The sequence below is a fragment of the Delphinus delphis genome, chromosome 3 (assembly GCF_949987515.2).
Source record: "Delphinus delphis chromosome 3, mDelDel1.2, whole genome shotgun sequence".
In the NCBI taxonomy this organism is placed as follows: domain Eukaryota; kingdom Metazoa; phylum Chordata; class Mammalia; order Artiodactyla; family Delphinidae; genus Delphinus; species Delphinus delphis.
Window position 1 is genome coordinate 100,779,231 of NC_082685.1, and position 12,398 is coordinate 100,791,628.

At 36.1% G+C, this 12,398-nt stretch overlaps 1 protein-coding gene across 1 annotated transcript in view; it reads right to left on the minus strand.

The window, feature by feature from the left end:
• ADGRV1 (adhesion G protein-coupled receptor V1) overlaps positions 1-12,398 on the minus strand; it is a 565,763-nt gene that overhangs the window by 430,528 nt on the left and 122,837 nt on the right. Inside the window, exons 28-33 of the mRNA XM_060009164.1 lie at positions 10,816-11,425; positions 7,246-7,461; positions 5,579-5,794; positions 4,628-4,872; positions 3,182-3,363; positions 1,546-2,357 (exon numbers count right to left, since the gene is read on the minus strand). Of these exons, the coding sequence (XP_059865147.1) occupies positions 1,546-2,357; positions 3,182-3,363; positions 4,628-4,872; positions 5,579-5,794; positions 7,246-7,461; positions 10,816-11,425 (2,281 nt within the window). The remainder of the gene's footprint in view (positions 1-1,545; positions 2,358-3,181; positions 3,364-4,627; positions 4,873-5,578; positions 5,795-7,245; positions 7,462-10,815; positions 11,426-12,398) is intronic.

Below are 12,398 nucleotides of genomic sequence, written 5' to 3' on the forward strand. Positions count from 1 at the left end.
CCCAACACTGCTTCTGCTGTTCACCTACAGTGTTCCCCATCTAATTCTTGCCCACTTTCTGGAAAGATGTTGAAAGGGTGAGAAAAGGCAGGAGAAAGGAGAAAATGGATGTGAATGCATGTTCTCTCTCGCGCGACCCTGGTATATTTTATCAATTCAGTGTCAAGACTGCCTCAAGAGAGTGTATGTTATCTGAGAATCTAGGTTAACTATAAAATATAGTCCATTTCGTGTGATTCTAAAGTTACAATTCAAGGTAATACTAATTTGTATAATGCCACTACTTTATATGATAGCTTCTTTATTGTCACCAAAGCCATTAAAAAACCCTAACTTTAAATTTTCATCTCCACTCCCTCCTCAAAGTTCAATATTTCCTTTGAAATAGGGAGAAATGTTACCAGTTACTAACCTGTGCACACACACAAACCCATATATCAAGCATATCATTATTCCATCGTTCCCAAAATCATTTACTAGGAAACAATCATTTTGAGAAGTTTTATACTATTTTAAAAGTTTACTCTAAAATATAATGCTTATTAGATGTTTCAAAAAGTATATAATCTATATGTATCATGACCCCTGACTACTGTTTCCAAAAAAGTATATGCATTAAAATTAAATGATAAAAGATGCAATGAATGAATGCTCTAAGATATGGAATTGTGAGTAACATTTACTTCCTTCATTTTGTTGTATAACCTGAAGTTTTCATGAATAAATATTACTTTTCAATCAGAAAAACACTATGTTAAAAAACTATATGGAATTTATAATTGCCTAAATCAGGATTTAAATAATGATCTCAGTAAAGATATCGTTCTTCTACCCAAAGAAAACTATTTTAAATATATGAACTTTTGAAATTTTCAAATATAAATGATTCAACCAACCCTGGAAAAGAATCAGTGAATCTGACCCTAATTCTAATTATCGTCCAAGTTCTCTGTAATTTCATTGTTCATGAAAATTTTAAATAGTGGTCCCATCCAAGTCTAAGAACAGTATTGTAAGTTGATCTACCACTAGTCTTAATTTAATATGAATCAAGTCACCAAAGTTTATGCTATTTATACTTACAAATTATTTTCTTTGGAGGTTTATCCTGATTTGTCTAGTGCATATGAAAAAGCTTCCCAGTTAGTACCCATTTTCCTAGCTACCAATACTTCTTACTCACATTTGGTTGTAGCTACCCGGCTCATTCTTGTAACTTCCCTTACAAAATTAAAAGTTGCTTTAGAGCTGCCTCTACACTTCCTTGAAGGCTCTGCTACCACACATAAAAGGGATAAAATTCTCACATTCCCTGAAAATCTTTTTAATAAACTAAAAAAGATACACATGTAGGGCCCTATGCCATGGGCCTACATATGTCATGTCAACCATTAACAAGCCAACTACTATTATTTCAAAACCATCATTCACTTTTACACATTAGCAAGAATGTATACAGTAAGAATTCATATGAACCTTGTCATAAAAACTGACTATAACGACTTTACCAGGGGGAACTGAAATCCATTTAGAACCATAACTCACCTTCAGCAAAAGTCAGAATGTCTCCAGCACCTATAAAATCTAAACCTTCAGTAGCTGTTCCACCAACAACACGCCATTGGACTGTCACCTGACCTAAGCTGCCCCCTGTCCTGTGGATCATCATCTCCACTGTGGTTTGGGGCCGCTCCTGCACTTCAATATATAAGCCATCTTCTGAGGTATTGGGACTAATACCGTAGATCACAAACACTCCAAAGGCATCACCATTTAATGCTATGACAACTGTAGAAGTATTTGGCTGTCCTATGGTTGGTTGGTTTTTAAGACTGGCTGTGATGTTCATAAGATGAACTTCAAGAAGAGAAATTAGGAAACTCTCATCCATCTCTGGGAAATCGTCAGGAAGAATAGAAACTGTGAGATTTGCAAATTCATCACCTTCCAGCATTACGGCCCATTGCCTTGTCACAGGCTCGTAGTCACTACCAGCCACAGCCTGACTGCTAAAAAGAGACGCTACCCTGGTCATGTTTTTCTTGTAGGTCCAGAAGTCTGAGTTGTTCACGGTTGGGCTGATCCACGATGTCATCCAAAAACACTGGGGGCCTTCAGAAGCACCGAGAAAGGAAAACGCTGAGCATGCGTGTTCTTTGAGGCACAAAGTGGCACAGGTGTACTGGGGTTCCCCCATTGCAGAGACATTCACCCAAGTTCTCCAAAGTGGGTCAGGCACCCCTTGAATTGGTGATTCATAGTAGGACAGTAAGTCTTGACCCTCCTCAACTGCAAGAGCCACTACATCAATATCGGAAGTACTGTAGAACAACAACAGCCGACCAAAGCACCCTCCGCTAAAATGTGGAGTGACAATTAAAAGACAGGTTAAGCACTCAAAGCCATCTGTGGATTACATAATAGAGAAGAGAATGCTGATTGTGGTTTTCACTTTTATTTTTTAAGTGGATAAAGTACTAGCACAAACACAACCATGTTTCTTAATAACATTTGTCTTTCGCATTATGTTTTCTCATGTAAGGAAATCTGGCTCATTTTCAATCAAATACTACTTATTTTTAACCAAGCTATGAAAATATCTTGCACCATATGCAAATCATATCCATTTCAGAATTTTCAAAGACTTAGAAAATGAATCTTCATTACTAGCTTTCACTGAAACAAAGTAACAATGATACCAACATTGAGTACATTTTAAGGAAATGTAACTACTTGCCACAAGGTCACAAGCAAGACCAGCTATTTTCTATTTCTGAAGGAGCTCAGTGAACTGGATGCTGTCTCACAAGAGAAATCCAGACAAAATGGAACCTGAAAGTCAACCACTTCATATGGCATCTGAATATTCTTTAATTTAGAAGCCAGTTGTATTCAAGTTCTAATTCAAACACATCACCAATTAAAGCAATAAGTGTCTGGGGCTACAAAGCCCAATGATGTATAATCCATTTCACTAATAAAAGGTATGATAGATACAATGAGCTCTTTATATTAATAGGCATAATTCAATTAACAAATTATAACAACCTATAAAATAATTTACATTCTACAAAAACTACCAAACTTTATTTGACTGTGTAAGAGATCCTTTCCCACCACCCCACAAGTTCCATCACCGCCCCCCTCCCCCGCCGGATACAAGCAGCCACATCTCATATACCTTCTCCTGACAGTTATGTTAGCACAGGAACTTCTCTCCAGAGGCTCTTGAACACGATAAACCGACTGAACAAAGGCTACTGTACCATAAGGATTATCATTGGCAGGAATAGTAATATTTGCCACTCGATCTAACCCAATAGTACCACCACCAGAGGCATCAGTTAGTTGCACTTGGATAACCTAAAAATACAGTGAAAACTTCCTTAACAGAATCCCGGTTCTGAAATTAGAATAAAAATGATGCAGGAAAAAAAAAATCAAAACTATCCATACAAGTACAAGAACAAAATGGAGTAAAATATAAATGGACTCAAAGAAACTCCTCCATTACATTTACAATCCCAACACGTAACGGAACAATCCATCACCAACTTTTAACGATAGAGCATGATGGCACAGAAGAAATACAGGCTGTTTAAGTTCCTTAATATTCTGTTATACAATCTTGTGAATCAATTTTAAGAGGCCTGTTTATGTTTACCACTTCAATAATATACTTTTAACCCCTATACCTTTTTTTACTTAGGGAGGATACTGCATATGTGTTTTATGAATAGTTCATTTATTATGCTTTATTTCCCACATTCTCATAAATGAAAATTCTCTGATAAAACGTAAAACTAAAAACATATCATAAATTTAGAGAAAGTTATGATAAGTTTTTAGGTTTTCATACCTAAATTCAGAGAAAAGGAAAGAGAAATGTTGTATATGTATTAACTAATATCTAATATTTAAGAAGTGAGTAATGACACAATTAGCACCCAAAAAGAAATTTTATGGATTTCCCTTCTACAAAAATTTGACACTATTAAAGAATAAATGCTATTAAATGTAATTTTATGAGCTCCAGCTTTTAATACTTGAATTTAATAAAATAAAATTATCTTCAGCCAATATATGTTAGTGATGAATCAATTTCCCCACTGAGACTCTATCTTTATTTGCCACCTTGCCTCTTCATGATGAAAAATAAACATCAGGCAGATAAATCTAGCATGGTATTTGTCACATAGTAAATCCTAAAGAATAAACGAATGAGTGGAAAATCAAAATCTACACTTAATTAAGACTGACTGTCTCACACTCAAGTCAAAAGGAAGTCTGAATACAAACAAATTAAGAGTTTATATGAAACAATACAGCAAAACTTATGACAGACTATACATGTTTAATCATTTAACCAAAACGTAGAAAAATATTACATAACTGTACCAAAAAAATCTTATACTAGTAAACTAGTATGTGTATGAGACCTATTTCTAGAACATTCTTGTTTTTTGTTATCTCTAAGGATCACTTTCACACTAACATATTTTGAACATTCTTGCAGAAATAATTTATCAGACACCTCTATAAATGTCACAATAACAGCCATCTGTTCTAGTCACTATAAGACAAGATACGTTTTACAGTGTCATTCTAGAGTAGCCATTCCTCTCACCTCTTCAATCTCCGGAACGTCGTCAGCCAGGACCTCTAACAACAAGGTTTGAATGGTTTCCCCAGGGGCAAAGGTCACATTACCTGAGACAACTCGCAGGTCGCCAGTAGCAAGCTGTCCATTAATGGTGGCAACCCACTGAACAGTAACATTGCCGAGTGTCCCAGAATTTCGAATTATTGGCAGGTTTACCTTCACTGAGTTAAACTCAGGTTCCTCTACAATAAGTTTAGTAATCTGAAAACCTAAAGGGCAAAGCAGAGATAATTTCAAATACAAAGTGAAACTAAGTCAATGTAGAACAAACCAATTGCCATCCTACAGTTGATTCTTTTTTTCCCCTAAGCAATCTAAGAAGCTAAACCCTACAAAATCAGAGAAACATGCTGTGATACAAATTGGTCAGGCCTGCCAAATTTTCCAAATTATTTTCATTACGATAGAAGCAGAAAGCATAACTCAGATGTCCACAGAGGTCAGGAATATACCAGTCATAAGTGAAGTAGGTCTAGTGAGTTCGGGGGCCAACTGCATGGGACAAACCTGGCAGTTGCGATTTTTCTCCTAAGACTGATACTGTGAAGGAAAGGGGCTTGAGGTCACCATATTTTTCTACTATAAAGATAGGCCAGAAATTCAGATTTTTGTACAAATTTCTGTGAATTAAATTAGTTTTTTAAAGAATCGTCTAAACTTCACAAAACACATCTAGGAACCAGATCTGACCTAAAAGCCTAAAAGTGTATGATTTCCAGATTTATTCTGAGAGGTTGATTTCTAACCACTGCTAGGTTTACTAACCACTGCTAGTGAACACACATAGGTGTCCTATATATCAGCAATAGCAGGTTAAAACGGAACAAGATCAAATCAATTCTGAGTCTCTAAAAATAAAGAAAGGTATGAATCTATACAGACAAGTAAAAGAGAGACACAAACTAGTCTCATTACCAAATAATCCATAGGGGTCATCAGAGGCCTCAATAATAATGATCGCCTCTGTTAATGCCCCTAGTTTGGCTCCTCCTGTTGTTTCATTCAGCAGTTGCACAAGAAAAGATTCTTCCAGCTCAGGGTAGATGTCATTAATGATATATATTGGCACGGCTTTACTTGTTTCCCCTTCTAGCAAGACTACATCCGATGAAGCTATGCTATAATCTTCACCTATAAAGACAAAAAAGAAAAATGCTAAGACTTATTCCAGTATATGATAATAAACATCCCATACTCTAGGGAAATACTATGACATATCACATTCCATGGACATACTTTGAAAGACTTTTTCGAGGATAGTGACTACATTTATTCTAAACAAGATTCACCTCTCTTGCAAGAAAAAAATGGGTTTGATACAACAAAATAACAAAAGAGACATCTGGGTTGTTCAAGTTCATTTTTAGAACAATGTATACATAATGTGTTCTATTTGCCATATACACATATAGATGATACAGATATAGACACAGACATATAGATACGGACATGGATATGCACATGAACATAGAGAGTCATTCATTACCGCAAGAGATGGCCCCTTATCTACAACAGTAAAAAAAAATGTGTATGGTACCTTAAAACAAAGAACAAAACTAGAATTCTGATCTCACTGGGGAGATAAATTACAGTGCTGCACAGAGACAGGCATGTCAGCGTCATCAATCTTATGGTTAGAAGCTATGAAATTTTCTACAAAGTTGGATTAAAAGCTGCTACTGCATACCACTCGGGGTGGCTTTGTCTCTGGTCAAAAAGTGAATGAGGAAAAGAGAGAGGCTTCCTATGGAATTTGGGTGCTAATTTTCTAGAACAGTGATCAACCCTCACCATCTGTCAATGTGTAAAGCCCTCTACAGACAGGCACTCCTCTGAGCTACCCTCCTCACCCCACCCCTTACACACATGTCATTTAAGGACTAGGTGAGCCTGGTTCATTGTCTTTTCAAGCAAGTATCACATCCAGATGATTTATTTCAAAAAATCAATCATGTTATCCCATCCATTCACACTCATGTCCTTTGAGTGCACACTAGAGAGGTTCTGATTGAATAGCTCTTAGGCAAATCTCCCTCTAGATGCTGTAACTGCACTACCAAAGAAGGCTGTCTCCTAATATTTGCACTTGACAATGAAATCCTTTTGCTAATACATAAAATAGTTAATGCTAATCATTGCCTCTACCATGTTCTTCATAAATAAATAAATAAGCAAGATGAGTTGAGAGACAAGACTGTTGCCAAGCACTGCAATCATATGGCTGCACATTTTATCCTGCATTCTTCAGTATTATTTACACATGAATCCCTTCCAAAAACCTTAAAAGTACACACAGAGAAAGCCTAACAATGCTTTCCTGGGTTTACTTTTCATTGGTTTGTGCATATTTGGGTCATCAAAGCTTTTAAATTCATATATAATTTGCCAACAGTTTTCACAAATTCTACAAAATCAATGTGATAAATATATAATAAAAACTCTAGGTCTGTGCCTTAAAAACATTCAAGGGTATTATTGCTTTCTAGTTGATTTTTTTTAACTACATCTTTAAGGGGCTTTGTTAATCAAGGATACAATCTCCCTCCAAAACACTTCACTGCTCCTTAGATGTCTTTTCTCACCGGCTATTGCAGTTATTGGCACAGCTTTAAACTTCACAGAAACATCTGCAAATGCTCCTCCTGTTCTAGTCACATTGATAATGGGTCCAACATGATCTTCTGCAACTCGAACGATTGGGGCTGAGAGCTGAAGAATTCCAAACGCATCATCATTGGCAATGATAATTAGATGAGCAATAGTTTCTACCTTAGGCCCAAGGCGTGGAGAGTTTGGAACTGAAAGACAGAAGAAAAGCTAATATATCAAAATTCTAAGAACTGGCCAAAAGTCATCAAGAAGCCTCAGCCAATATACAGAATGGATAAACAACAAGGTCTTACTGTATAACACAGGGAACTGTATTCAATACCCTGTGACAAACCATAATGGAAAAGAAGATGAAAAAGAATGTATATATATGTATAACCATGTCACTTTGTTGTACAGTTAACACAACATTGTAAATCACCTATACTTCAATAAAAAAATTAAATTAAAAAAAAGCCTTGGCAAGATCCATCAGCCAAATGGGATAATCATTTTGTGTTTTCTACTATTTTTAGCAAAAACATATTTATCGTTTACTATGTACCAGCACTAATCTAGATGTTGGGGATACAAAAATAAACTAAACGGAAAGTCCCAACTCTCCTATAACTTAAAAGGAGATTTTTATTATAGCAAAGGAATAGTTACCCTACAAGAATTATTTTAATAACTATTGGAAACTTGTAAAAAGGCAAAAAAATGAATAGAGTATATTTAATCATCACTTTGCAAAATATAACAGAAAATGATGAAACCTACAGAATTATGCTCTTTTAATTAGTTACCAGCATGCCACAAATTTTTTTAAAGGCACTACAGTTACAAAATTGAGTAGGTAAGTAATCTAGTTACTTGCCCTCAAAGAGGAGCTGAAAATCATCACACTCTATTTCAATTACTGCCTCTCTCCCTGCTTCACTGTCCTTCCTCACAAACCTGTTCTCCTTGCCCCATCTCAGTTAATAGTTATGCAACTACCTCATCCAGAAAGCGGAGTCATGCTATCCCAACGCTGCTATAATAGAGTGTGCTCACTCAGGCTTTCAAGGCTATACTTTAAGGCTATGCTTTTAAGCCTACTTTTAAGACTCTCTTCTTACTTGCCACTGATTTTAGAGAGAGCAAAACTTATTTTGAAGGCATGTAAGACCCTCCACAAACTCCCTGACTTACTTTCTAGATTCAATTCCAACTGGCACCCTTGTCTAAACAAGTAATGACACAATTTAATTTCAATGATACAGGCCCAGACTGCACTAAATTATATAGTTAAAAACACAAAACTATAAATCAATATAACAATTAAATTTAACTACATTGGAAAAAAATGGCAGTAACACAGAGTTGTAGAAGCAGATGACATTTTCTGAGTATGCCCTATTCAAAAGGCATTGTTCTAAGCACTTTTCTTGCATCTAGGAATTTAATTCCCATACCATCTCTATGTGGTGGGTAGCACTGTCCACATTTTACAGATGAGGAATCAAGGGCACAAGGATGTTGAGGAAGTAAGCTAAGGCATTAGACTAGTACCTGCTGGACACAATTAAGAGGCATCATGTAAGGGTTTGTCTAATCTCTTGCTCCCTATATGCAATTCCTCATCAAACCTTCAATTATTCATGACTGTTCATCCTGCCCTGCGCCTGTTCATCACCAGTCTTCTCACACGGCTCTCCGGAAGGTTGATGATTACACTCAGAGCAGAGTACAGAGACCCTATCAGGTCCTACACTGATTTTGCTATTAAAATTGAAACAATATCACATAGATTTGCACTTAATTGTTCTTTTTTTTTTCATTTTTAATGACATTTACTGTTGTCTTTCTAATGCACTTAATTGTTCTTTAATTATTTCACATCATAGCTTATGCCTATTCTGAATCGCCCCAAGTATGCTGCATGGTTCCAGGAACATATCAAGCATAAATACATGTTGACTGTTTCTCCCATTCCACAGTACATTAATATTTTGCATATACCATTTTATTAATAATAATCGTTCACATTTATTGAATGCTTACCACGTGCCAGACACTGTATTCATTTTCACATATATTATGATATTTAAGCCCTATAATAATTCTGTATTATAGATTAGGAAACTGGGGCTTTAAAAGTTTATGGGCAACAATTTATTACTATACACTTGAACCTAAGTTATCTGCACCAGCAACCATCGCTCCTAGTCACTGCTATACGTGATCCTCCCTCCCGGTTTTATTTCCAGCTCACTCAATAAACTGTGAGTTCCTTGAAAACAGGGCTATATTTTATAATTCTTACTTAATAAGACTAATTATTGGGTTTTATTTCAATGTATTTACTATTATAACTGATGCTAAATCTTGCTAAGAAAAAAAGGGATGGGTTATTGTGTGAGAATTTTAACCTTGACTGTAACCTGAAAATTTAATGCTAGCAGTTGTCCTAGAAAGTAAATTTCCTTCTATAACCCTGGACTACAATTACACTGTGGGCAAGAATGGTGCTCACTACACAGTATATCAGTAAGGTGAAGAAGTTTACTTGTAAGAAACCTTAATCTATATGGCAGAACACAGTCAACATGCAGATCTTAAATTGTACTCTTTGGACTATTTAATTCCAATTTCCTTAAGAAGGTTTTATTATATTGTTAGATATATAATATTTATTTACTGTATTACACTTACATATATTTACAAATATTATCCTAAAACTGATATTAAATTAATATCACCATTCTTCCTTTCCTTGTTGTCTTGTTCCAGGAAATCTAGATTCTTCTCTTTATTTCAAACCCCCTTTCTAAAGTTATACATCTTCGCAGAGAGATGTGACTAATGAACAAGCTATAGTGCAATAATTACCTTTAGCTCCCCAAGCTCAGGCCCTGCCCTCAACTAGTAGCCCCCCTCTCTACAAAGCTACTGAGCCACAACCCCAGGGGTAGAGGCTGCTATGTTCCAACAGAAGCCGCTGCACCAGATCCCCTGCCCAACACGGGTCACTCTGCATTCCTCATTCTTATCCCCAACCACTGCCTTCTTCTCAGCTCTCACGGTGACCCACAATATTTCCAGGATTTCTTACTACTACATAGCCCTGTCCCCCAACTTCCCTCATGCAGTTGCCAAATCCTCACTCATGCTCCTCACTAATACAAAGAGACTCTGTTGGTTAAGGAATCTTCCAAAGTGGATCAAGGCAAAAGAGACTCAGGATCTTGCTACCAGGACTGTCCTTGGAATCCCCAGATTGATTCCAGAATGTTTTGGAAGCTACAATATCAAGTACAATAGTACTAGAGATCAGTTACACTGGATTACACAGACACTTCTAAAAATTTAGTCTGGGAATATAACAGGCTTTTAAAACATGATTTCATGTTTTCAAGTGTCCCACTTCCATTTGCCTTATCGATAAACTTTTGTAAGAAGATGTTTTCAAAGTTAGAACTTATTATCTTTATAGAATTTTCTACTATACCAAATTCTTAATTTATTGTTTCAGGATTCTTACCTCTAATAATAATAACAACACACTAATGGTTACTTACTTGGGCGATTCTGTACTTTCTCTATTAAAGTAGAGTTGAGCAGTTCAATAAACAAAGACTCCGACCTTTCTGGTTCATCATCATCCAAAATTGAAATAGTTATTGTTGCCTCGCTCTGATTGGCTCTGAAAAGAGCGAATCCAGAAGCTGGAATATAGTCTTTTCCTTGAGTTGCTCTGGCTAAATTAGGTGGAAAATAAGGCAGTTTTTCCATATCATCCAGTGTTGCGTATGTGACTTTGACTTTTCCCAGGAGGCCTTTTAACCTTATTATTGACAAAGTGATGTTCTGGGTAGCTTCCTCCACTTCAATAGGTCTATTTTTCTCAGAAAAGATGAAGACCCCATAAGGATCATCACTAGCCAAAACTATTAATGTGGCATTAGTATGAACTCCCAAAGAGCCACTGGAGACACTGAGGATACACACAGAGAATGCCTTATCCAATTCTGGATCTTCATCAGGCAATATTTCCACTGTGATGTTGGCGCTCTTCTGTCCAATCTCAAATGTGACGTTGCCAGAGGTGAAGGCCAGATCGCCATCAGGATCAGAGTCTATGCTCCAAAGCAAAGTCACTCGAGACAGAGTCCCATGACTTCTCATAATCTTTAAAATATTTAATATTAAAATGTATTAAAAGAGGAATTAAAACCATTGACTTAGAGGTCTGTAAATACAGAATGATAATGGGATATTAATTTTTTATTTTATTTTATATATAAGCTGTTCTCAAGAATATAAAATTCTTGAAAGCAATGTACTACCCATATTTGAAGACCCTCAGGGAGTCCCACTTAAAAAGTGATTGTGGCATGAAATGACAGACTGAACATTTTTAGCTTCTAACTAAACTATAGCTCTATCACTTCTGCAACTATAACATACATTAGTAATAAAGCAAATGTAATTAACAGTGTATTATATTTACATATACTCATGAAAATGTTTACATTTCCTTCAAAGAAGGTATATACTTTACTGTAAGGAATAGATGACTGATAATTTTTCTGAAAAGTTAGCCATAAAACTCATTTTTAAAAGCAAATTATATTTAATTGTATGTTCAATATAATATAAAAAACAAAAATTCGGGCTTCCCTGGTGGTGCAGTGGTTGAGAGTCCGCCTGCCGATGCAGGGGATACGGGTTCGTGTCCCGGTCCGGGAAGATCCCACATGCCGTGGAGCGGCTAGGCCCGTGAGCCATGGCCGCTGAGCCTGCGCGTCCGGAGTCTGTGCTCCGCAACGGGAGAGGCCACAACAGTGAGAAGCCCGCGTACCGTAACAAAACAAAACAAAACAAAACAAAACAAAACAAAACAAAAAATTCACCAAAAAAGTACATAACCCAAGGTTATATAAACCACATTTAAGAAGCAAGAAATATTTTGTCAACAGTATATTAAAAAGAATGAAAACCCTAAAAAAATCACTTCAAGTTAAGTCCCAACTAAAAGTAATTTTTATTTATACTTAAAATATGAATGCTGGCTCAAAATAAAGTTAGAGACAGGAATTTATAAAACTTGATGCTTTCCCTTAATCCTTTTTTTTTCTTTCTTTAGTATTGGGTTGGCCAA